The following is a 27819-nucleotide window of genomic DNA, read 5'->3' on the forward strand; positions in this document are numbered from 1 at the left end:
GTGAGAGAGATCGCTTCGAATCCTCTAAGGTTGCCCTTTAATAGTGGAAAGAGATTTCCTCAGCCTTACCCTCGGGTATAGATTTAAGTATTTTCCTCAACCTTACTCTCAGTGATTCTATTGCTAAGATTAAAACTAGAAACAATATCGCTCAACTTGGTGTAAGACTAATCAAAGATTTCATTCTCCTCTGTACCCTCTCAAACCTGGTAATTAGCCTTTGGAGTTTAGAGAGCTTTGTAGCATTGGTGGCTTTTGTTATGTCTCATGCATCCTTTTTGCAACTTTATAGGTACAAATCGTACGAAACTATCCTAGGTCACACCACTGAAAAATGATGTTTAGTGCCTCACTATTCCACCTTGAATTATCGTAGTCGGTCTTGTTTCACTGTTCTATCAATTTGTCTCTAAAGGCATCGTCACTCACGAAGGCACGAGGGATTGAGTATCCCTGGATGACCGATAGCCACGCTATCTTGTCTATGGATTTGAGAGAAGCCCTCATCCTTGGCTAATTGGAATGATCCATAAGAGGAAGTCTCATGGTTGGCTGACTCTATCTAGACATATCCATAGTAACAAAACGGATAGCAAGAGCACAAGAACAATAAATAAATTAAGAGAAAGTGCTCAAGACTAGAAAGTAATAAACTATGCAAGCAGACTGCCACTTCAAAGTGATTAATCCTAGGATGTCTTGCACTGAAACGACTTGAGAAAATCCCAAACAAGCTCATATATGTGTTAGTAAGGTTTATGCTATGCTACAAGCTATCCCTAGATCTCTAGGCAGAATATTCTAGAATAAGTAACCAGAGGTCTAGCATGCAAGGAGTTTCTAATAAAGATGAACAATATTAAGTTATTAAGGCTTGCTTACAAACCACATCCATAAACACAAAATTTACGTGGAAAACTTTTCTATCAGACAAAAAAAGAGAAAAACTGTGGACCTGCCCAATCATATCTATCTATTAGAGGACTACAATCAGATACAAGGCTTACAAATCCTCGGTTAACATGGTGCTTGCTAGTTCACCTCTGCCTTGGTATGCCACCCCAGCTACAGTTCCTCCTCAAAGTGGTAGTGGTGGTGGATGGATGAACAAGCTTCAAGCTCCGCAATATCTCCTCCTCAAATTGGTGGTGGTAATGGATGGATGAACAAGCTTCAAGCTACTCGAGGTCTTCTTCAAAGCTCAACAACGGTGATTGGACCTTTGCATATGAAATGGAGCTCTCCTCTCTTCTCCTTGTGGCTATTTAAGGCTTTCTTGGATGTGAGAATGATAACTTGAAATCCCCTAAGGTTGCTCTTAAATAGTGGAGAGAGATTCCAGCTGATAGATGGCTTAAATTCTTCACTAAACTTCCTCAATCCATCTCAGCTCAGTGCCACCTTTTATTTGAATGTGTGCTGCCGTATTCAAACAGTACTAATAGACCATTAGAGTTTGTTCATCTGTGGGCTCAGTCTCAGGGTTTCTGCAAACCTTTCAAAGCTGGTGTTCGCAAAATGTTTGAGCCTTCAATCACTGTTTGAACAGTGGCACAGCTCGATCCTACACATTCTGTAAATCTGCTACAGGAATGCTGAAAACTGAATTCTGATCTGATTTCTTCACTCCAATTACCCAAGTGTTGTGTGCGTTGACTAAGAACAATAAACAATAAGATTGTACACATGATTTAGAGTGTATTTTATGTACACGAATTTTCTACCTAGATAATAGCACTACGATGGTTAATCATTAATTAGTTGGCTATTCTGGTTGGGCCTATATTGCCTCTGTTTGGCTTATAATATTTGAAGTAGATTTCTCAATTCCCTTACATTTATTTGAAACTAAGGGATATAAAATTCTACCAAAAGTTTGTTAATAGAGATTTGTGGCCCATTGGTTAAAAGAGAACAACAAAGGGGAGGCCGAAGAAATATTACTTCAAACTGAGTTGATGATTTTTCAAACTAGCGCACTAATATGCGTATATGGCCTATCACTTTGTTGGCAACTTGCTGATACACATAGATAATGCAAAATTTGCTATTTAAAACTGGTTGACTATTATTTGTTTAGTATGCTTAAATAAATGGGTTTGCGTAGAAGGAAGTTCCTTATGTCCTTTCTTATTCTTTATCATATTATAATTACTGTTTTGTCCTAGTGGATGAGTCCTCTGATGTGGGGTTTGGGAAGAGTGCGCCACCTTTCATGTAGGGAACATGTAGCAAACCTATAATTGATGCCCTCATTTTGTTTCATTTGATTTTCTATATTCCTATGATGCTAGAATTTTAAAATTAGTACTTCACTTGTGCTTGCAAAACTGCACGTGTATATTGTGCAGTCCCTTTGATCGCTTGTATAAACTGCCTTTAGAAACACTCTTTAAATGGAATGTCATAAAGAGTTTGGATATTAATTAGATGAGATTTGAGTATGGGAAAATCAATATATAGAAAAATAGTGTGATTGAAGCTGTAATACTATTATCACTTAGAATATATGACTAGTGTTACGGTTCTTGATTAAAGATTGGACATGATCAAATCGCTTCGAATTGTATCATTTTCTATCTTTGTTTTAAAAAAAATAAAAAAATAAGATGACTTCTAGCGGGTTGCGTTCGAACGCGACCGAAGTTTGTTTGAACGTGATGTTCAAATGTCTGAATAGCATTCGCATATGTAGAGCCTTTGAATGCGGTCAAGGGCCCGGATGCATGTTGGTTAAGTTGTTTCGTATTAGGATTTATTTAAAGTTTTTGGATGATTGGCTAGCCTTTAAATATGTGGAAAGAAGCCATCTTTGTATTATTGAAGATTGAACTTTATTTTGCATCTAGGCTTGAGCCAAACTTTTCCCTCCTCCTTCCTCCCCGTCGGTATTCAACTCGAGCTTCCTTCTACGGCCAAGGATAATCTTTTGTCGCTTCTCCCTCCTCACTCCAGCAACTAGTCATACCTAGAAGCTCCCTGCTCTCATCTCATCTTGTTCAAGATACTAATCCATCAACCATAGCCATCATCATCTTCTATAATCCTACCATATCATCCACGCTCATCTCGCCATCCTCTGACCTTTGGTCACTATTTTCTTCATAACTTTTGATCTATCTGGCTGATCAATGAGATTTCGGTTGCGTTGGATTCTTAACTTTCAGAAGAATTACATATCCGAATCTCAAATTGTTTCAACGGTTGGATTGATCCCTATTGCTTTCGAAAGCTTCATGTTGAGTTCTGTCCAGATTAACAACTCAGATAGGCATTCATCTTTTATGAGGGTGACTGTAACAACTGGACATCTTTGGCAGATCCCGTGCCATGTGCTAATATTCTTGACACAATATGCGATGGACAACACAGTCATCATTGACTGATTATAGAGAAATAGAAGCAATTTTCGAAGTTGTTAGTGAGAAATAAGAAACTTTGTTTGGCATCTGTGTGTAAAAATTTGCATTGTACACTTTCATCTTATTTGGTGCTTAACTGATTTACATACTCTATTGATTTAAACTCAATGGCATCCATTATTTTGATCTTGTAGGCATAGTTCTCCAGATACAATGCTGCAAGAGGTTAAACATAAAGCAACTCTCAAAGATTGGTGTATCTCTCCTGATTCAGCACCTATGAAAGATTTGATTGCTGCTGCCCAAGCTAGGAGACTTTTGTCTCGGTCTACTTCCTTTTCAGATAATTTTATAGATCCTAAGGTTATGCCAGAGGCTGTGGTGATCCCATCTCCATTCAATAAGGAAGGATGCTCTGGGCAGGCTTCACCTTCAAATTCCAGGACTTGTTCTACAGTTGATAGGATTCGCAGTTTACAGATTTGTAGCAGAAGTCCTTATGATGGTCTGCGGCAGAAAGGCTTAACAAAATTAGCAGGGCATGCTGAAGCAAATGCTGCACGAAAGGCTTTTGAAGCTTTGCTTTGTACACTATCAAGAACGAAAGAAAGTATAGGCCGAGCAACGCGTCTTGCTATTGAGTGCGCTAAATATGGGATTGCTGGAGAGGTATGAACTATTTTTAATTATCCCTTCTTTCCATTGTATAATATCATTGTGTGGCCCTAAAAGGAATTCATATCAGTTAGTGCAGTAAGGTTGTTATTTCTTTAAGTTGGTTTTATTTCATTTGTCTTAAAACTATGGTTCAATATTTGGTGATTCAGTGGATTGATAAGCATGCAATTTTGTGATTGCTTGTTACTGCGACCTTTGGTTGTTTACAGGATGGTAAAACATTCTATGGAGATTACTGCTGTGAAGCTAACTATTAGTTGCTATCCAGTTTGGAGCACATATCTAATTTGACATAAGCCATTGACTCAATTATAGAAAGCCTTCTATTTCTCTTCAAGATTTTATAGAATTTGGTTTCTAAATTCATAATTGGTGACGGTGTATGATGGCAAATGTGCTATTAGAAACTAGATAATAAATACACTTTCCAGAAAAGGTCTTTGTAATCTTCCTTGTTATACTATAATTAGGTACATAATGGTAGTGGTAGATGCGGGAGGAAAATTTTGGTTCCGATATTGGAAGATAGATACATCTTTATAAAGGAAGAAATTCTAGAGTTCAATTTTAAATAGTTGAAACAAACAAATGATCTGATGATGGGGAAAATACTACATAGTTTGTCATCACTAGAGATAGAAATATTGTTGAGATTAGACCCTTCCTCTTCTATTATCCTATGATTCTCAATATTGAGAAGTTGATGCAAAGATATTACGTTCATGTTGATTCTTTTTTCTTCTCCGATCTTGTGTCTTCTAACCCATTTTCTTGAAACTTCAACCTGGACATTTATTGATTAGCTATATCTTTGAACTTTGAAGACATGGTGTTGACTTTGTTCAGATGCACTTTGTAAGAAGAAAAGGGGCACCCATATTCATAGTTCATACTACTGATACCCAACTCCTAGGCTCTCAAAGCATACAGTAAGAATATAGTAAGAAGAAGATTAAAAAAAGATATAAAGTGAGAATAAATTTGTATTTTCCTTCCTTTGTTTTGGATTTCTTGTTTAATTTAATAGAAGGCTTACAACTATAGATGAGGGGGACATAGAACTATAGAAGGCCTAATCAGATTAGTCTTATCTAGAAGTTTGTTTATTTAGTGTATGGTTTTATGCTATTCCCCTCTCCATGAATTCCTTATTGTTAGATAATTTATAGATCCACTTGATACTTTTAATGGAGCTCTAACTTTCAAACAATGTTGGTGATCATGTGATTAAATGTAGGCTAAATAAATTCAGCAATATAGTTAACAAACGGAGTAAATGATCATAAAGTCTTCTATTAAGATGTAAGTATGATTGAATACAGTTCAGCTTAAACTTAACAAGCTATAATTAACAAACTGTAGGCTAAATGAATTCAGCAATATAGTTAACAAACAGAGTAAATGATCATAAAGTCTTCTATTAAGATGTAAATACGATTAAATACAGTTCAGTTTAAACTTAACAAACTAGCAAGTCTGAAATTTATAACAAAAGATATGGCCAAAGAGAACAATGGATTGATTACTAGACTTTGGTTTGAAAATTCGTAGTCCTTGGCTGATTAGGTCTAGAGATATGAAAATAAAAATCCTAAGTCAAAGTCGAAGTCAAAAAGCTTTAGGAAAAACCAAGTTCTACTAGATTTATAGAATCGAATAATAATTGAACTTCGAAAATTGAAACCAATTTGGAAATCTGAAGCCTACTCTAATTATGTAAACCAAACTCAAGTCTTTGTGTGGAATTTCGAGTAAGAGTAGGAAACGCAAAACCGAGTACGAATAAGAAAAGTAAACAGGGTTTTACACACCAAGACTCATTCTTTCAATGTGGAAAACCTTTCTCGCGTAGAGAGGAAAAAAAACTACGAACCCGTATAAAGTCGATTGACCATATTTCACCAAGTGATAGAAACAATACCTACAAAACCCCTTCCAACACTCCAATATCGTAGTGTTTAAGTAACTACTTAAACATATACCACATGATTAACTATCGCTGTGAAGAAAATCGTGACCCTTTGGTAAGCACACGAGCAACGGATCAATCTTCAAAAGCATGTGTGTTGATGTTGATGAACATTTCAGCTCTATTCAATGCTACAAGATCATTCTCAACTATATCTTAAGCAATCAGATAAGTGTAGAAGCACAGTTCTAAGTTTCAATTTTGATCCATATAAAAATGAAGCATTTTAGAGTTTCAATCGGTTTTAGAGTTCCGGATTAGAGTTCCATTTTTTTGGTTTTGTCCTTTTTAAATAATAAAATAATTCAAAAGCTACAAATTTAAGAAAAATAGCATAAACTTTTAAAAACTACAAAAATTAAGATAAATCACAAAAAATCTACTAGCATTTTATGAAGAAACAAATTAATAATTGCTACCACTTGATAGAATTTCTTTGAGGATCATACAAATATTTGTAGGCGACACTGTCCTCATCATCATCTTCATCACAACAATGAAAATAATGTTGATGATGTACAAAAAAGCAGTTGACTAATGCTCTTGATATGTGTCCCAAGCATTAGATTACATACCATTATAATCTACATAACTATAACTATGTCTCGACTTCTTTTGAGTATATTTGACTTGAAGCATCACTAGGAGTAGAGAACCCTGATGTTATGATACGCTAGGCTTCCAGAATCAAAAACTAATTGCATAATCCAACTCAGAAAATTAAGGAGAGTTCGAATCTAGTCTTAGAATTGGATTTCGGTATGTGATGCATTGTCCACAAAAGGTAAGGGTGGTTGCTGAACAAAGATTTGACTATTGGAATTGGATGTAACATGGAAGGTTGGTGGATCATGGATGGAGGAACGATTCTAACAGAGCAAATCGACAAAGTGGTGGCCGAGTGGTGGTGGTGGAGCTCGACTAGGGTTTGGTGGTGGTGAAGGAGATGGTGGCATAGTGGAGATTAGGGGTTCGCGAGAAGGAAAAAGGACTAATCTTTTGTTCTATCTGGCACGAGGTAAAAAAGAGATAGATTTGTCTGTCATTTCTAGAGGGGAGGGTGGAGATTATGGACCGTCTCTTTGGGTCGAGAGGCGAGCCAATCAAGGACGTAGACAACAAGATTGACAATGGTGGTTAGCCAAGCTTGGATGAATGGAACAAGAAGAAAGGGTCGAATTAGAGGAAGGAGAAAGATTTCTAATTGATCAAAAGATCCTTAGATAGGTGCACGCCACAAGTATAAGTAGGTGTCTACATGAGACCTGGTTGGCCTAGCCCGCTGGCTTGCGCCTGACTAAACTCAATAACAATTAAGTACAAATAAGCAAATAACGAGTCCACAGGGTCTAATATGAAATACAATGACTAATAAGCTAAGACGAAGCAATAAGCAAAGAGAAAAATGTCATGGGGCTAAGTGTAAATCCCCTAACTTGAGCCCAATGTGATCCGATCCTCTGCAACGGCTTGGTCTAGTTGAACCGTATTCTTTGTCCATGTGAACTACAGATAGACGAGCTACAAAAAGATTATTGAAGAATATCACCACGTGAGCTCGTCACTGTGTTCGTTACCTAAAGATCGTCAGAGAAGAAGCAAATCTGCTATATTAAGAAAATAGAAAAAAGAAAATAAGGATGAGGGCTATATTTGTTAGAAACATCTGAAGAAAGAGAAATGTAAATAGCTACGTTCTTGAGGGGAGTTGAGAATTCGAGACTTATGTTCAGTCTTCAACTTCAGTCTTCAATGGTTCATCCTTGCTGCAGCAGCGCATCATGTTGAAAAAGTATTACCATTTATAATAAGTCAGATAGGTAACTTTGTTGTCTTCTTTTTTGTATCACTATATTTTTTTCATCAATGTGATGTTGCCTTTCAGGTGGATAACTCACATTAACAATCTTTGTGAGATCTAGAACTCTTAGTCATTCTAATGTGATAGTAAATTTGTAATGGTTGGTACTAGTTTCTTATGTTTTACCTCTGATTGATACTTAGATCCTTTTGTTGAAATGGCCATTTTTTTTCATAACCGAGAAATATTGCACAAATATGCTGACTGTTAGGCTAGTTGACATTTTAAGCACCTCATCAGGTGCCTACCAGTAATACAGTGATCTGTGATCCCTCTGAATATAAATGTCAAGGTCCAGGAAATGCTTATTGTTCCCGTTATCTAGAAAATGTTCCAGCTGGTTGGATTTACTTTTGTTGAGGCTCCTCTTTCATTTTCGTTACAATACTTAGATGGACCACACTACTGTCGTGTGGTTGTGTAGTGATGTAGGTGAGTTGTTGCAAACCTATGAATATTTTTGAGGCTAAACATGATTCTGCTTTTTGCGTTTATATGTTAAAAGAGTCTTACTAAGCTTTTGGTATTGACAGTTATTGGTAAGTCCTAATTATTTATGCCGGCTCTATCAGTTATTGATAAGTCCTAATTATTTGCTTTCTGTGGTTGAATAATAGCTGTGTATACGATGACTGCATTCTGCAGAAAAAGTTATGAGCATATTGAGCATCAAGATGTTTCCCTATATGATTGCATTACTTGGCTGCAAGAGGTTATTTTGTTTGATATTGACCTTCCTCTACTCTGCTGCAATGTTATTGATTATCTAGGTAGTTGATATTCTTCTTGAGAATGTGGAAAGGGAAACAAACTTCTACAAGAGGGTAGATATATTCTTTCTTGTGGATTCAATAACTCAATGCTCTCGCAGCCAAAAAGGTACTCATATATACTGTTTTGGGATCTACATCCTTCAGTAATTCTTCCAAGTCCTTGTGTCTAATGGATCTCGTAAAATTTTTTAGGTGGAGCTGCGGATGTTTACCCTTCTCTTGTCCAATCAGTACTTCCGCGTTTGTTGTCTGCTGTTGCACCTCCTGGAAATGCAGCATGGGAGAACCGTAGGCAGTGCCTCAAGGCAAGTGCTATTTTAGGATGAATTGTTTCTTTTTTTCCTTTTTGTAGTGTGATCTATACCTTACTATTTGTGGCCTATAGGTTCTGAGGTTATGGCTTGAAAGGAAGACCCTCCCAGAATTCATTATTCGTCATCATATTAGGGAGCTTGAATCCATAAATGAATCATCTTTCAGTACTGGTTCTTCTAGACGCCCGACAAGGACTGAGAGGGCTATAAATGATCCTTTAAGAGAGATGGAGGGAATGCTTGTTGACGAATACGGAAGGTTTGGTTCTTTGACCTTCATATCACTTTATGTTAATGTTACTTTATTATACATATAGACATGATATACTTATATGTGATGCGAATCCTAGACATTATACTTATAGACATTTGTGGCTTGTTCCTTTACACTACTGCAGTTTTGGATATATTCTGGAAACCATGGTTTAGGTCAAATCTTATATATCTGTAACTGATCAGTAACAAAACAATTAATACTTTGGGTGAAGATAATATAATGTAATATGGCGATAGAACACCATGAACTAGCTTATATGAAGAAACACTTTTCATACAGGCTCTTCATGAAGACTTTGAAGTTGGAGATCTAATTGTAATCTATAGGATAAGCAATTATGAAAGCAAGAAAACCAGAAGGACCCATTTGGTTCCCAGTTAAGTGAAAATCTAAAATAGCTATTCTAATTTCTTACTTTTAAAATTGTACCTCTGATTTAGTGTAGGGTAATTTGATGTTTGATTGTAAATTAGAATAGTGGTGTATTAATTATTTTTGATGTGATATAAAGTTGAGCTAAAAGTACAAATTAGAAGTGAAATTAACTCAAATACACTTTTTTGACATATAAATTTAAATTAAAGTATTTGAATTTCTTGCTGGTATGCACTGCATACTTTTAAGTATGCTATACATTCTTGAATAAGGAATGAGATAGATGGGTGGTAGGGGAAGAGATATGTGAGAAAATTGAGGGAAAACTTTTGGTATATAGAATGACTAGGTGGGTGGTAGGAGAGAGAGGAGAGAATTTTTAAAATAACTTTAGCCAAATCAAGGGTAAATTATAATTAGGTTTATATGTGGAATAATTTGAATAGTTTTTTTTTTTTTAAATTTAGAGTGGGGAAAATTTGATGTTTTGTTACAAATCTAGAGTAATGTTACTTAATCTAGAAGATGAAGAAGGATAACCCAGAACCAAATGGGGACTAAATGTCAATTCTAGCAAAGTCTTTTTGGTACACCATATGTTTACCTTTTGCAACGTAAAGCAGCCCCCATAACCTAAAACAGCCACCTAGCTGAGATGGTGGATATTGGAGGTGGTGGAAACTAGAGCTGGTAGGGAGAGACTAGTAGAGATGTGGTGGAGAGAGAACGAGCGAGATATAGATAGAGATGTGGGCAATGGGTTCATGTTGCAAATGATGGAAAATGGGAGGTGGTTAAGGCAGAGAGATAGGGAGATAGAGGAGAGTAACACTAAATAGTCATCCCTGTTGAGAGAGGGAGAGAGAGGTTTGTTGAGTTGAACAACAAAGGGAATTCAGGGTTAGAGATTTTCTCGGTCCTTTTTTTCTGTACTATCCAACCCAAACCACCAATCTAACCCTCATCTCACCTGCTAATCTGTGCCTCAAAATGCTATTGGGCTGCCTTTGCCTAATTGGCTGCCAAAACCCAACTATGTGGCCTGCACTACCTTGCTAGGCTGCATAGGGCCATGTGGGGCAGTCCATGGTGATCGCTCATAGTGCTTTTTAAATTTTTTAATACAATGGATGATTTATTGTTTGTTTTGTATCTTCAATCTTCATGGTCTTGAGAAAGAAAATTCTGATTTACTGTCTAACCAAGCACTAAGTAATGTGATGGCAATAAGAACATATAGAATGAGAGAACCTAGGAAGAGAAGAGAATGAAAGTGATGAGGGAAATTTGCTTTGATACCAAATCTACTTAAGGCAAAGGGTCCTACTATGTTTCGGTAGATTATCAAGTAGAAAATATTATAGAAATTAGAAATGACTGAAGATAAAGAGAACTAAAGAGAAATAGAGAGGTCAACTACACCAAAGAAAAAGGCCACATTCACTTCAAGAATAAAGGCAATTCTATAATAAGCATTCTTGTTTATTATTCTCAAAAGAAAGCCTTTATTATAGGAATAACTATTTCTATATTATTTGTATATTTGGAATAAGAGTGACAATTATTTTTGATGTGATATAAAGTGAAGAAAAAGATAGAAAAAGGTGTATTTTCCTAAAATTATAAAAATACCCTTTAATTTCATATAAAGTAGATTATGGGATAGATCAATAAATAGGCTGGCTTTATGTATCCAATACATTATCGTTCGATATATATGCAATGCTTTTGTTTTGCACCACCATGCATGCAATGCTTTAGAGGTTGTTAGCTATGCAATGCTGCTTGATCGCTATTTGTGCAATGCTTGGGAAGTTGTTGCTATTTGTGTAATAGGGGGGGGAGGTCATTGGTAGGTGTGCGTTGCTTGAGATATCATCAGTACATGTGCAATGTTTGATAGTTACTATGTAATGCTTGCTACATATGCAATGCCTCTTATGCATCGAATGGCTAGGTGCGCAATTCTTCATATTAAACTATTTGTCATTGACTATGTATTATAAAAGTAGGTGTATAATGATTGAAAGGTAGGTGTATAATGTTTGAAAAATAGGTATGCAATTGTTATATACAAATATAGTACTGTTCACTAACTACCATAAATAGATCTTTGAGAGGGGAAAGAGAGGAGTGATGAATAATGATAAAACAATGATAAGATGTTTGAGAGAGAGAAGAGAAGAGTGATGAATTATGATAAGACATTTAAGTGAATTTGTAGTTAAATGAAAAATAAATTAGTAATTGAGTTAGTATGGTATAAGATATAATTTGATGAATTGTGTTTGTATTATGGAATAAAGCTTTTATGTTCAGTTGTTATTTTTAGAATTAAGATATTTTATTTCAGAACAGGGAAAAAGTTAAATCTTAAAGTGAATGGGGGATAAATCTATCATTTGTTGGATGTTTAAGCTCTATAATTGCTTTTGTATAAAAGTCAACTTGTTCTCTCAGAAAATTAGGTAGATTCATAATAGGACACTATGGAGAAGCTACCACTAACCTAAAAATCCTAATGAACAACCCTAATAAAATCTGAGGAAAATACATACATAAAATTAAGAATATAACTAGTAACCCAATGTCTTGAACTTCGATTTAAGTTTTCTTATAATGTATTTTTGTGCTTCTATCAACTCTAACCCCTCACATTTATGGGAGTCAGGCAATTGCAACCAGTGTATTGAAAGGCGACTGTAGTTGGCAAGCCTAGGCGGAAGGCGGGGTACCAAGTTGGTCTAGCATTTTTATATATATATGAAATAAAAGACAATAGTATATAATATATATTATATATTAATATAGTATATATAAATTTTTTATTAGTAATTTACAACCATAACAAAAAATCACAAATTAAGTATACATACATATATATATATATAATAACTATATATATATATTGAGCATGACAACTTATACATTGGGAACCCACAATGCTTTGAAAAGAGAAGATGTGGGTTCCTAAAGCAGAGAGAGAAAAGGAGAAATAGATTCCCAAGGCAGAAAGAGAAAAAAAAAGATAAAAAGAAAAGATGTAGAAGTGAAGAAAAAGAAGAATAGGAACAGAAAAAGATAGATAGAAAGAAGAGAAGTAGAAGTGAAGAAAAAGAAGAATAGGAACCTCTCTATTCTTCACTTCTCAAGTAGATGATGGCGGCAAGAACGTGGCCTCTCCACTCACTCTCGTAAGCCTCTCTTGTTGTCAAAAGTGCAAGTCGAGCTGCCAAATGACAAGGCAGCCTACCGTATAATAAATGGTGGCCTTTTCGCCATTAGCAGGCTTCCTAGGCACAATGCAAGGTAGTTGGCTTGCCGCCCCGCGTTTGTTGCCGCCATGGCTGCCTTTGGAAAGCAGTGATTGCAACAATGATATGTGCCTACATTGTGGATGAACTTTACTTGGTGACAATGATCATAAGTGATGTAGAATGAGAGTTTCAATATAGAAGGAGCAAGCCCACGAAATCCACCAATAGGTTGCTGGAATCCACCAACAAAGGAAAAGTTGATTATCTCAAAATATTCGTCAATCCCAAATGATAATATAACACGCCTTTATATAGGCAAACCGTAAAAAGGACAAAAAACTAAAAAACCTCTCAAATAAAGGAATAAAATACCTTTATGTAAAACCTCTCAAATAAAGGACTAAAATACCTTCATGTAAAACCTCACCCTCATAACTTGTCACCCAACCAAAGCATTACCGAATGGGTTGTCCCCTCTGAATGTGATGTCCACATCAAATCTCTCAGGGCGAGAAAACCTCGTCTTTGTCGAGTGTAGCTGAGGGCGGCTTTGGTAGAACTCCTAGCGGTCAGGATCTATTTGCTGAAGCTCCTTGCATGTGATCCACATGCTATTAGACTTTGGCGATTTCTCCATCAGATTAGAAATCGATGAACACTTGCGTGAGATGTTATTTGTTCATTCTAAATAGCATCTATCTTTTCTTTTTGTGTGGATGCTACTTGGGTTGTAGCTCCATTCGGGGCAAAATTAAAAGGAGTTCGACTCATAGTATGCTGCAAAACTTGTTGCTTGCCACCATTTCATAGTTTAGCACAAAAGTGTAAGCCTTATCTAACGTGGTTACTTATATCTTCGTTATATCTTCGTTGAGGCCACACCTGAAATTCTTCTATGATGTTGCACTTTAACTTGTGCTCTTCAAATTGAGGCATGTAGTCGCTTACAAATCTCATCCCTTGCCTAAAGTTGTTCCACTGGTCCAATAAATAGCTATGATAAGAATTGGGCAAATATTTTTCTTTTAGTTTCTCTATCATTTCTACCCAATCAATATTCGTGGGTTGATTTCTTCGGATTAAAATTTGTTCAGTACTTTGGCAAAATAGATTGGCACACCTGACTCTCTTCATTTGTGCAAATCTAACTTTTCAATCTTCAGACAAGTTATAACCACCGGTCCATCTACTCAACAAACATAGGAGCATCCACCTTAATATTTTTCATTATTTGATCTTCAAGGTGTCAATATTTTTTGTAAGTTGTGTTGTTTTTAGATCTATTAACATTCAGATCCACAATTTCATATTGATATTGACATCGTTGTGGGAATTGGTTAGGAACTCTTCCATGGTAATGTTGATGAGGATCAAGTCACAGGATGTCAAAGTCGAGGTTGACACGTGTAGCTCCATATTAGAAGCTTCCACGTTGCTCTCATTTCTATATATCTCATGACAAGTTTTCAAACCTTCAAGACGGGTATTGATATCAAGTTAGGTGGCATGTTTCTTAAAGGATTCTTGAATGAATCTTCGAATATCATTTGTGGTGTTAGGTTCCTTAATAGACTGGGATTGAGAATTTTAAACTACCCATCACTACGTAAGTTCATACAAATAGATTTTCTATAATTATAATGCAAGGAGAAATGTGATAAACTAATACTAATATATAATAAGAGATTGCAGCGAATCTCAAATAGTAAGCAACTAAATAAACTAAGGCTGATTTTAAAGAAACTTCTAGCTGGAAGAAAATGTTAAAAATTCACAATTAACTACAATGAAGTGGTGACGAGTGGGCAGAGGCTTACGTAGCGGTAGTGCTGATCGTAGAGGTGGAGGTTGAGTATTGGTGGTGTTGGTGTTGACGAAGACCTCGGTGAATCAACGCCGATAAAGATTGGGAGTAAAATGAGAAAAAAGGAAAATGGGTTTTGAGATTGGCTGGAAGAAGAAGACAAGAGGGTTTTGGTGGAGGGTCACGTGTAAGGCTTAGGAAGCACGTGAATGGGTTAACGGGTTAAGTGAAAAGAAAAGGAGGAGAAAGGATTGGGTTATGGCCGGCCAGTGTTTTGAAAGGCGGCCATGGTGGTCGCCTTATCAGCCACCTTGGCGGGGCGGGAGCACTGACCGCCTCACATAGTGGCAATGCAGCGGTGTAATGGCATTTGGGCTAACTTGGCGTCCTTAGTGGGCCAAGCAGCTCGCTTTGGCAGAATAAATAGGTCTAATCGGGCTAGCAGGTCAGGTAGAGGTAACAAGTTTGATAACTAACCTTTAAAATTTTTTCCAATCGTCCATCCTTTCCTCTTTCCAAGATTTGAGCCCTAACCCAGCCTCCTCTCTCGATTAGCAGCAAGCTCCTCTCAATCGGCTGCAAGTGGCAAGCTTCTCTCTCGATCGGCGACAAGCGGCGGCAAAACAACATGAAGAAGGTGGCCATAATTTCTCTCTTTCACAATCTCACTTGCTCTCTCTAGTCACATCCCAACTAATGGCCATCGACACCGCCTCTGACTTTATCTCTTTCTCATTATTTCACTCACTCTTCTCTCTCTCTCTTCGTACTCGTCACTAGTGAGGTTGAGGGAAAGTTGAGAGCTTGTTTTACCTACAAGAGCTTGGTTTTGTATTGTGTGCAAGAGCTTGGTTTAGAGGAAGTGAAGCAGAAAACGAAGAAGAGGGGAAGGATAGGAAAGTTCTAATGGTGGTTTTGACATGTAAGTGAAAGGAAAATAGAGTTGAGTTGAGGAGAGAGGGTGTCAGTGTTAGTGTGTCACACTAGTGGAAATAAAAGATGACAATGGGAGAAGAGAGCAAGTATTGTTATTATTTTTTATAAACTATATTATTATATATTAAAAAATTATATTATTAGTAACTTTTATATACTATGTTAGTATTCTATATTGGTGTAGTGCACTCTTAAAATTTTTATATATACTATGTTAATAATTTAGTATATATTCTATATTATATATGATTAATTTTTATTTTTATAAATTAAAAATGCTAGACCTTGTAAGCCGCCTTGTCGCACGCCTTCCATCTTGTCGCTAGGCGGTAGAGTGATTGCACGCCACTCGTGGCCGCCTTTCAAAACATTGGTTATGGTTGAAGTCAGGTTCATAAGTTTGGGTTAGTAGGTTTGGCCTTTGGGTGATTAAACTTTAGTTGAGTCTGGTTTGAATGGATGACTGGGTTTAGTTATTAAACTTTGGTTTTAGGTTCGAATTGATTTGGAGGGAAAAGAGACATTTGAATTTTGAAATTTGAAAAGAGAAGGAAAGGCAATTTGAAATTTCGAAGTTTGGTTGTTTGGGTAGTTTTGATAAAACAGGACTTGACCAAATATTAAGGAAACAGTGAGATAATTAAGGGAAAGAACAATATTTTTGTCCCTCGCTAATGGTGATTTCCTCATGTGTTTTGGAACTTATCGTGCTCGTTGTGCGTCGGACTTCGTAGCACTTTGGTGTTTGTGAGGCGATTGATTGAGCGAAGAGAAAATGTGGTGCAATATAGAACTCGAGAGGCAAAACGTTCATAAACTAAGAACTTTTAGCTCTGATACCATAACTGATGTAGAACAAGAGTTTCAATGGAGATAAAGGAGACAAGCCCACGGGATCCACCAATGGGTTATTGGAATCCGCCAACAAAGGAAAACTTGATAAGCTCAAAATCTTAAAATATTCATCAAGCCCGAATGATAACATAACATGCCTTTATATAGGCAAACTCTAAAAAGTACAAAAGATTAAAAAGCTCCCTAGAACAAAAGACTAAAATACTCTCATATAAAATCTCTCCCTTACTAATTATATCTCATGTGTAGTATCTTCATGAGCCTCAGTCTTGTGTTCAAGATAGAAAGATATTTGATGAAGCTTAGAGCTCAGGTGTGGTATTTGATGCAGCAATTAAATCTCATGTGTGGTATCTTCATGATGAAGCTTAGAGCTCAGCTTGAGGGTTGATCGATAAATAATGAGCACAAAGTTTATACTCAATCTTGCTTATTTAATACATGTGCAAAATTGAGACGAGCTAGAAGTGAGCGAGGGAGCTCACTTGACAGTAGATGATGGTACCAATGTTGGTTGATAGTGTTTTCGCTCAACTTAAAGTTGCTTGAATGGGTAGGTTTAGGGATTTTTGTTGCTTTCAATATATTTTTCTCACTTGTTGTTATCTTGATCAGCAACACCGGATTTCAGCTTCCTTGTTTACTTCATACAAGTGTACTTGAAGACGAGGAAGGAAGTCCCTCTGAGGAAAAGGGTTTTGAGGCTGTTACTCCGGAAACGTATATTCACGTAAATAATGAGAAAGGTACAACTCAAAATTCTTCTGAGAAGCATCGGCATATCTTGGAAGATATTGATGGTGAACTTGAGATGGAGGATGTAGCTCCTCCCTTTGAAACTGAAGTGAGATCAACAAGTCAACTTGCAACAGCTGATAAATGTGCTGAGAATCAATCAGATCAACATCAGGCTCCAGATTTCACTCCCCCTCTACCCAATGAGATGCCACCATCTCCGCCCCCACTGCCATCATCTCCTCCACCACTAGTTTCCACTTGCCCTGCTGACATTTCTTGTGTGTCTCAACCTGTAGCAGATTCTCAAGCTCATGCTGATCCAGTTAAGTTGCATTGTTCGAGCATTACTCAGGTAAATTTTTTGCCTTATGATTTACCCTACGGAAGGAAATTGTTCTGAGGTATGATTTAACTATATCCATTTTGACATGATGTTTATGTGCAGAACTTCCAAAATCAACAATCTCAGTCTGGTCGCAGCCTGAATTCAGACTTGACTCTCTCAGAATCATTGCAGTTTCATAATCCTGGATATGGAGGAAACCCTGTGCAGATGCAACCCCCTGGTGCATCTCTCAATGCTCCTGTATCTTATGGCAGTTTCTCTGTTCCTAATCCAGCTATTCATCCAGCAAACAATTTTCAGCCAGCCCCACAATTGCAAAATAATGCTTATCATTTGCAGCCACCCCCACCCCCACCAATGGTTTCAAATCAGTTCTCCTATGTTCAAGCTGAACCACAACAAAGGCCACAGCCTTGGGGAAGTTGTCCTTCATTCTCTGAGAGGTATCATCATTATAATGTGCATGATAGAGGAAATATCTATGGCGACAGAGGTTTCAGGCAACCGATGGAATTTGAGGGGGGCAGGTTTAACCCTGCCAGACATCCAGGTAGTCTTTCTCATTGTTGGTTAGCATTATAAATATTGAACTTCTGTTATCTGTTTCCCGGCTGTATAGTTGTGGAAGTCTTCTATATAACACTCAATGTTTGAGTTGTCCTCTAATCACATTATGAAAGGCTATGGCTTTAATGTGTTGTATTAGTTGAATTTATTTACGTATAAAATACTGACCAAATTCACATGATGAATCGTGCAGCTCCCTCATTTAATAAAATTGAAGCATCACCTAATCCATTTCCACACTATGGACCACCATCAGATCCTTCACCAGTTACATGCCCTGTGTGGTCTCTTCCTCCCAGGATGTCCAGTTACTCATTACCTGCTTCTCGACCTGCAATAGAGGGTCCTATTTCACAAGTGTCTGGAGGTGGATTAATTTTGGAAGTCAAATCTTTTTTATGATTCTGTTAGGACATTTACAATTTTTTCTATTCAGCGATTTAGCCGAATTTACTCTGTACCAACTTCCTGTAGCATGACATGGCCAAAGCACATTTAACACAGTTTTGTTTATTACATTCTAAATCTTTTCTCTGCTTTGGCAGCACCTGGTTACTGGAGACCGAGATAAGTACCATAGCATTGTAAATGGTATCTTTCTAGTTCCAATCGATCTTTACCTATAAATGCAGCTACCTTTATACATCTCTTCTCTGACTTGGTTTTGTTTAGGTCTTGATGGCATGTGATCGAATTCAGTGGATTGCTCTGATGTTTTGATGGAGCTCCGAGAAGCCTTACCTCTTCCACAGAAACTGGGATAATCAGCAAATTCCCACTGGAAGATGCAAGCTGCATCCCGCCTCCTTGTACATATGGTATTTTAGCTCTATTCTGCAAATGCAGAAGCGGAAGGATTGATTGGTTGTGGGAAGAGAGCTCTGTTACAACGACGGACCTTGGTGTATCAATCCTCTATTCGTCCGTAGATTACTCTGTTAATCTAATAGAAGTTAGAAGTGTCCTCTTGTTGGTCTCTAATTTATTCATTGTCCTTTGTCTTTTTCTTGACATAATTTATCAGGCCTTTTTCCTAAATGATAGGGCCTCGTTATATACATAGCCTAAGTTAATACAAGATTTTGGTTAAAACTATAAACTTGTTTTAGCCTTTTTTTTTTGTGAATTTGGATTCAAATGTTTAAAATGACAATGGTGGGTCGTTGGGGTTATAATGAAACCGAGCTTGGTCGATTCGGCAGCATCAAGCTTGTCTTGAAATTAGTTTTAAACCTGAGTCAAAGGGTCAAGATTGGATTGTTTATTCTAAATTATAGACTGTTCCAATTGATCAACTTGATTTGTTTTAAATTCGAGTTCGCCTTTCTTTTTCTATTTAAATACGAGCTGAGCTTCTGTTGCCCTTCTTGAGACGGCTTTACTATTTTTGACAGCCCTAGTTGCATTGCCCTCTTGGGAACAAGCAATATGAATCTAATCATTTTTTTTTCTTAGTTTTCTCCTTCAAACTGCCCTATCGATGCCATATAGTCCACTAGCGCTAATAGGGCTATGAAACAATTTTTTGAAGATTTGAATTTATTGCAGAAAGCAGTATGCCCAATTTGCGAGAAAAAATATTCATCAAATTATTCTTCTTTAGTTAGAAAATTACGAAACTAAATGAAATCAATTCGTAACTCTCTGATCTACGCTTTTTGTATTTACGCCCTTCGCAGATTCGAATTGTAACTAGGACGAAAGTATGATTTAATACGAATAATGGTGGTGGTGATGGGTAGAGTGGAAATTAGGGTTATGGATAATAATGGAGATGAGGGTGGATGGGTGGTGTTGTTTAAGGGATAAAGATGAATGTGAATAAGTGGTCGAGATCTCAAAGAAGAGGGAGGACTTGATAGACGAGGGAGATTAGAAGTTAGAAAAGACCTTGCCAACGATAGATGTAGTAGGTTGGTGAAGAGGGAAGAGGGAGATTAGGGTAGAGAGAAGATAGAGAGATAAGAAATTAATATTTCAATATCATAATGAATTTGGCTGTCATCCACACCTTTATAGAGGCTAGCCAACAAGCTCTAATAACAATAATTAACTCTAATTCTAGTGGAATCCTGTTGATCGCGTTTGAATGCACAAAAGACGTTCTCTGTATGTGCGAACGTAATGTAGGCGTTCGAACGCGCCCGACTGCGTTCAAACGCATATTTTGCGTTCTCTGTTTTTGCAAACCTGTTGAAAGCATTCGTAAGGGCATTCGAACGCGACTCCTTCCGCATTTGAAAGCGACCTACAGAAATTTTATTTTAATAAAAATAAATAACTAATGCAATAAGAAAAGATTTTAACAAGGTGTATTAGCTCACCACGCTTCCCCCACCTTGCCCTCAAGGTGTAAATTCGGGGAAACGCTCTAAGATGTCCATCTCTAACTCCCATGTCGTCTCATCGGATGGCTTGCCAAGCCACTCAACAAGAATCTCCATCTCTAATTTGGTACCATGGCGTTGTCGACTTCTAGCAAGTACGCGAACTGGTAGAGCTGATCCAACAACCTCATGATTTCTAGTGCACTCCCTCAACAATGAAATTTGAAAGGCAGGATGCACTCTCGACCCCTCCGGCAGCTCCAAATGATATGCAATCGGACCGATATGCTCTAACACCTGAAACAGACTAAAGTAGCGATGTACTAAATTTTGCTTACGCATCGGACGCAAGGTCACCTGTCGATACAGTTGTACCCTCACAAAAACCCAATTGCCGATGTCGATCTCCTGCTCCTAATGGCTACGATTCATAAACTTGTTTCATGCAGTTTTGAGCAAGTTTAAGATGGGCACGCAACCTCCTCAATGCGGCGTCTCTATCTATCAAAGCTAAGTCCACCTCTATTCGATATGCAGATGCCACTAGGACATAAGCGTGTAATGTCGGAGCTGTGCGTCCATACACCATCCCAAATAGAGTCATGTCAATGCTGCTATGGTAGGCGGTGTTATAAGACTACTCCGCCCACGGTAAGAATTCCAACCATCGTCACCTTGGCTTCAGTCTGACTGAGCCGGTGAGAGAAATCCCGGCAAAAAGGGTAAATAAAAGCTGCGGGTTCAAAGGGCTTGTATCTCTCCAACAAAGCACCTCAAGTTCTACTCAATGTCTCAATTGGCCACCTCGATTTGGCTATCCGTCTGTGGATGGTAGGTCGAACTGAAGTTCAATTGAGTCCCCTACAATCTGAAAAACTCCATCAAAAAGTTGCTCATAAATATATTGTCATGATTCGAGTCAATCGTGCGTGGCATGCCATATAACCGAGCAACATCTCTAAAAAAAATTTCAGCCATTGACTTGGCTGAAAATGGATATGACAATGCAGAAAAGTGCGCATTCTTACTCAATCTGTCAACCACCACAAAAATAATGGAATAACAATGTACCAGCGGAAGACCCTCTATGAAATCCATAGAAATGTCTTCCCAAACACAATCTGATATAGGTAAAGGCTGTAGTAATCTGGTTGGTTTCAATGTGGTTACCTTAGCCCTTTAATAGACTTCGCAAGCATGGACAAAACTCCTCACATCTCATCTCATTCCTGGCCACGTGCAACTCTGAGATATCCTCCTATAAGTCTTCAAGACACCCTCATGACCAGTCTGTGGAGTTTGGTGGAAGTGCTCCAATAATTTCTGCCGCAATCCATCATTTACGGGTACCCGAATACGTCCACGGTCCAGCTGCAAACCGCCTCGATTCTCCAACTTTGGATGGTGCTCCGGATCATCCAACACCTCTTGTAACAATCTCAAAATATCTGGGTTAGATGTACATGCATACCTCAGCTCGTCAAGGAAGGAAAAGGTAGGAGAAGAATAGGCTGCAAGCTTGGCGGTATCGGATTGGCGCGATAGTGCATCCATTGCTCTATTGTCCGTTCCCTTCTTATATTAGATTTTATAATCATACCCTAGCAATTTTGTGACCCATCTCTGCTGTGCCGGAGTGTGTATACGATGTCTCATAAAGTATGGAAGGCTCCTTTGATTGGTCCGGATAATGAATCTTCTACCGATCAAATAAGGCCTCCAATTTGTCACTATATGCAGAGTTGCCAACATTTCTCTCTCGTAGGTCGATAATTGCTGGAATTTTTTTTATCAACCTTGCTAAGAAAGGTTATGGGACATCCTCCTTGCATTAATATAGCTCCTATGCCAACTCCTAACACATCATATTCCACAACGAACTCTTTGGTGAAGTCTGGTAGAGTTAGAACGGGCGCCGTTGTCATTGCTGATTTTAGCTTTTCAAAGGCTGTAGTGGCTTTATCCGTCCATCTAAAAGAATCATTCTTCAAGAAAGAAGTGAGAAGAGCAGCGATCTTGTCATACCTGGTGATAAAGTGGCGATAATATCCAGTCAGCCCCAAGAATCCTCGTAATCCTGTGGTAGTAGTGGGTATCGGCCAAGCGGTCATGCATGCTACCTTTTGAGGATCCGCCGCTACATCTTCCACTGAGATGATGTAGCCTAAATACTCCACTTGTGGTACTCCCCATAGGCACTTGGACTTCTTAATTTTCAATTGATTTTGCTTCAACAGATTCAGCACATCCTCCAAATGTCGTCAATGCTCTAATTCAGTCTTGCTATAAACCAAAATGTCGTCAAAGAATATCAAGACATACCTTCATAGTAGAGGCCGAAAAATATCATTCATGAGGCCTTGAAAAGTAGCTGGAGCATTGGTAAGACTAAAGGGCATCACCTGAAACTCGTAGTGCCCATTCGGAGTCTGAAATGTAGTTTTGTGCACATCCGTCGGGTGATCTCTAATTTGATGGTAGCTGGCCCTCAAGTCAAGCTTGCTGAATATGGTCGCCCCTACAAGCTCGTCCAACATCTCCTCTATGACAGGAATGGGATACCGTCCCTTGACAATGACAGCGTTTAGTGCTCGGTAGTCGACACAAAAACGCCATGTCTCATCTTTCTTTTGCACCAATAGCACGGGATGATTAAGAGCTATGACTTGGTTGTATGAGGCCTTGCTCCAACATCTTGGCTATCATCTTGGAAGTAACTTCTTTTTGTACATGTAGATACCGGTATGGTCTCACGTCTACCGGTGCAGCCCCAGGTACAATCTCTATGCGATGGTTCGTCGTTCGCCTTGGTGGCAACTCCTTTGGTTCCTCAAATAATCCAGCAAATTTATCTAATAAATTATACAACTCTAGGGTTATCTCCTGCTGGTCCTAACTAAAGAAGGTAGGCCAAATCACTCGCACAAGGCAGCCCCACCATCGGCTGCATCGCAAGAATCGACGGAGAACGAACGCCATCAAGTCGCACATTTTTGTTTCCTTATTTAAATTCCATCCACATGCTCCGAAAATCAAATGTGACGGATCCCAAACTCTGTAACCACTGAGTGCCAAGGACAATGTCCGTTCGTCGTAGCGCCAACGGATACAAGTCCACAATTGATGTCATGTCCTTGCCCCTGTATACCGACTCGGTGAAATATGTTACGATCTCGCCTCTGGCTATGGAGCTCTGATACCAAGATTGATACGATCACGCCTTTTTGGTGAAGGGTCGATCTCTTCCAATTCTTGATCTGGACTAGATCTGGCACGGAACTTTGAAATAAGATCCCGAAATATGCCGTCGTCGGATCGACGTGAAACTTTGATATGTTGTAGCCCCAGAAAAGAGCTTTCCAACAAATCTAGTTGCAGGCGAATCGGATGTGGGGATCTCGAGATATCGTCCGATTTGTGGACAAAGGTCAGATGGTTTATTTTGGATCCGTGGATGGAGGTACGTGATCCTAGGTAATGGTGGTTGAAGGTGGACCGGTGTTAATGTGGTGGCACCGGTGAAAAGTGATGGTGGAAGGGTTGTGGTTGATGGAAGGATTAGGGCAAGTGTTGGATAGATTGGACGAAGGGGGAGAAGAGGGCCACCCCTAAGGGACTAGGGTGATTAGCCGGACGAGGTAGGTTAGAAGCGGCGTCGCCAGGGATTGAGAGAACGGGAGCGAAGAAGACGAAAGAGGCAAGGCAAAACTCAATCTCAATAATCAATAATAATTTTGGTTGCCATACACACCCTTTTATAGGCTAACCAACAACTCAAATTAACCCTAAAACATAATTTTCGCCGACCGCGTTCGAACTCGCCCGACCGCGTTCGAACGTACCGAATTAGCTCTTCTGGAATTGCGAACGCGATGCAGGCGTTCGAACGCGGGAGCGAACGCGCCTGTCAGTATTTGCGAACGCGATATCGACGCAAAATTCAACCCAAGTTTCGATAGCCTCAGTGGCATTGGCTGCTCGAAACCAATGAAGCGCCGCATCCTCAAGGTGGAAGCTCGCAAGCATCACCTTGTACTCTTCCGCCGTTCCTTGGTATGCAAAGAATTGCTCCGCCCTATACAACCAATCGATCGGGTCGCCACCTTTGAACTTGGGGAATTCGAGACGCACGACTTATCCACGGATGCCATTGTCTCGTTCCGGATCATGTCCTTGTCTAACCGGGGGAGGATGCACCATGAAGGGTTGATGATCCCTCCTTCGGTTTTGATTAACTTGCCGTGGTTCAGGATCGTATTGACCCGCCCACGGATCTTGATCTCCAAGGCGGTCTCCATAGTGGTTCACCCGTCGGATGGGTTCACCTGCAACTGGACCTGTTGTAACCATCCTTGCTTGCCTCTGCCCATAGGGTGGTGGTAGCAGCGGCTCTTGTGGTTGCAAAGGCTGAACTGGTGGCGGTGGGTTCAAGGGGGTGGACTCGCGTCGTGGGGTCGATGGTGCTTTCCCGTTCGCCATTGTTTCCCTTGTCGCCCGTAGTTCCCGCATCATCTCCATCATCATCTGGTTGTTGATGGTCATTTGCTCTGAAAGAGACCCCAACATGGCTTGAACGCTAGGTTCTTCCGTATTCTGATTAGATCGGGCGGTTCCACGGGTGGAAGTCCCTGCAATCGTTTCTCCCTCCTCTATTGGGAGAATCTCTTCTTCCTCATCTCGCCGTGCAGCCATGGATTTGGTTGTCGTCATTGGAAGCGCTTATCCGAGGAACGGTGGCTCTGATACCAGCTTGTTACGATCTCGCCTCTGGCTATGGAACTCTGATACCAAGCTTGATACGATCACGCCTTTTTGGTGAAGGGTCGATCTCTTCCAATTCTTGATCTGGACTAGATCTGGCACGGAACTTTGAAATAAGATCCCGAAATATGTTGCCGTCGGATCGACGTGAAACTTTGATATGTTGTAGCCCCAGAAAAGAGCTTTCCAACAAATCTAGTTACAGGCGAATCGGATATGGGGATCTCGAGATATCATCCGATTTGTGGACAAAGATCAGATGGTCTGTTTTGGATCCGTGGATGGAGGCACGTGATCCTAGGTAATGGTGGTTGAAGGTAGACCGGCGTTAATGTGGTGGCACCAGTGAAAAGTGATGGTGGAAGGGTTGTGGTTGATGGAAGGAATAGGGCAAGTGTTGGATAGATTGGACGAAGGGGGAGAAGAGGGCCACCCCTAAGGGACTAGGGTGATTAGCCGGACGAAGGAGGTTAGAAGCGGCGTCGCCGGGGATTGAGAGAACGAAGAAGACGAAGGAGGCAAGGCAAAACTCAATCTCAATAATCAATAATAATTTTGGTTGCCATACACACCCTTTTATAGGCTAACCAACAACTCAAATTAACCCTAAAACACAATTTTCGCAGACCGCGTTCGAACTCGCCCGACCGCGTTCGAAAGCACCGAATTAGCTCTTCTGGATTTGCGAACGCGATGCAGGCGTTCGAACGCGGGAGCGAACGCGCCTGTCGGTATTTGCGAATGCGATGCAGGCGTTCGAACACTATCTTCACCCACGTTCACAACCCTATTCACAAACCGCGTTTGAACTCACTCCACCCGCGTTCGAACGCGACTTACAGAAAACTTATTTTAATGGAAATTAAACACTAAAACATGAAATAAAAACACTCCTAAAGTGAATCCATGCTCGAGACGACGTCGGTGAAGTCCGACTCGTATCAACATAAGCTCTCCACCTTAAGCTTCGTGCCGTCTTCAATAGCAACGTCAAACCCCGTGGTCGGTTCAGCATCCAAGCCCAATCTCCTCACTAACCTCTTATCTAGAAAGTTATGTGTATTGCCCGAATCGATGAGGATATGCACACAATGCTTTCTAACGAGTCCATCTACCCGCAATGTTCTCGGTGCGGAAGTACTCGAATATGCATACATTGATATTTCAGCTTGGATATCGTCCTCCACGCCCTCGTCAACGGCCTCCTCATGGACCTCATGTGAACACTCTCCATCACCCACAACCTCATCATCCTCCTCGAGACTGTCGATGAGCATCACACTCCCGATCTGTTTAGAACACCGATGACTAGGGGTGAAACGTTCATCTCATCGAAAGTAAAGGCCCTTCGCTCTTCGCTCCTCCAACTGGGGGTCTTGTGCCTCCTCTAACATCGGAAGAAGATCTCAAAGGTGGTCGTGGACTAGTACTAGCAGCCGCTGTCTTTGAACCCCCAAAATTTCTAGCCAGCGTTCTAGGCACAACCGCCTATCTTGGTTGCCCTTACTTGTTTTCGTTGCCATCTTGAGAGCCTTATGCTTTTGCTCCATCCTCACCGACTTCTCAAAGGCCTCCTCAAGAGTGGTTGGACATAGAGCATGAACATCCGCTTGTATCTCCTCTCGTAGCTCTAAAATAAATGTGCTCATCAATGTCGGTTTGGGCCAAGGTGGCTCACAACGACTACTAACTCTTTCAAATTCTGCTTGATACTCATATACGGTTGTCCTCTGAACCGTCTTGCTTAATGTGGCAGCAAAATCTTCATATGCCGCGGTCTCAAATCTGCGTGTAATCCTCCTACAAACGTCAGCCCAATTGGTAAATTCTCCATCACGAATAACCGATCGATACCAATGCAATATCGTTCCTTAGAGGTGAAAGCTTGCCATATGGACCTTGCGTCCTTCGCTATCCCTTGACAATCAAAGTATTTTTCATCTTGAAATGAATCGGAAGAAATATCATTAAATTATGCATTGATGTTATTGATGTCGAGGTGTTATTGCGTGTGGAGCATAATATTGGAGATGTATACTTGTTCATATGATGCGGTAAAGTATAGAAATTTCTAAACATTGGGAGATAGTTATTTATGCAGAAAGATTATAATTAATAGATTTGAGATTATTTTGAATAGATATAGCGTATTTTTGGATTTTTGATCTTTTTATGGATACATTTGAGATTAAGAGATTGATGTAAAAAGATATATGTGCACAGAGGCAATTTTGATTCTTTATGAGGGTTATAATTATTAATTTTGGATGGATGAGTAAGACACATGCTAATTTTGTATAGTGAAAAAGATATTAGGTGATGTGATATAGATGATTGTATATTGTATATAGAAAAGAAATTTTGGGATTACTAACATGATAAATTATGTTTGCAAGATACTTGTGTTAGTAAGTATAAAATTTTGATTGTATTGGCAAGATGGATGATCTAATAGGGATATGTTTGTCCAATAATATTGCTAGAGGATTAACGTATTTCTAAAATTTTTAAGTTAATGATTACTAAATAGGATAATAAGCATAGGAAATATGACATGGATACAATTATTAGATTATGAATGATTTCAGTAGTTGAGACTTATTGTATGTATATCTAGAT

At 39.1% G+C, this 27819-nt stretch overlaps 1 protein-coding gene across 3 annotated transcripts in view; it reads left to right on the plus strand.

The window, feature by feature from the left end:
- Positions 1–19344, plus strand: part of LOC140790430 (protein HUA2-LIKE 2-like) — a 34008-nt gene extending 14664 nt beyond the window's left edge. For 2 of the 3 annotated variants that reach the window (XM_073140517.1, XM_073140520.1), the window contains 9 exons: positions 3557–4031; positions 8641–8749; positions 8836–8948; positions 9029–9216; positions 17077–17551; positions 17645–18095; positions 18306–18479; positions 18658–18703; positions 18785–19344. In XM_073140517.1, coding sequence (XP_072996618.1) covers positions 3557–4031; positions 8641–8749; positions 8836–8948; positions 9029–9216; positions 17077–17551; positions 17645–18095; positions 18306–18479; positions 18658–18683 — 2011 coding nt within the window. In that variant the 3' untranslated portion in view covers positions 18684–18703; positions 18785–19344. The remainder of the gene's footprint in view (positions 1–3556; positions 4032–8640; positions 8750–8835; positions 8949–9028; positions 9217–17076; positions 17552–17644; positions 18096–18305; positions 18480–18657; positions 18704–18784) is intronic. The other variant, XM_073140519.1, reaches the window with a different exon arrangement.
- The last annotated feature ends 8475 nt before the right edge of the window (positions 19345–27819 follow it).

The sequence above is a fragment of the Typha latifolia genome, chromosome 6, assembly GCF_019914945.1.
Source record: "Typha latifolia isolate L0001 chromosome 6, TyphaL0001v2, whole genome shotgun sequence".
In the NCBI taxonomy this organism is placed as follows: domain Eukaryota; kingdom Viridiplantae; phylum Streptophyta; class Magnoliopsida; order Poales; family Typhaceae; genus Typha; species Typha latifolia.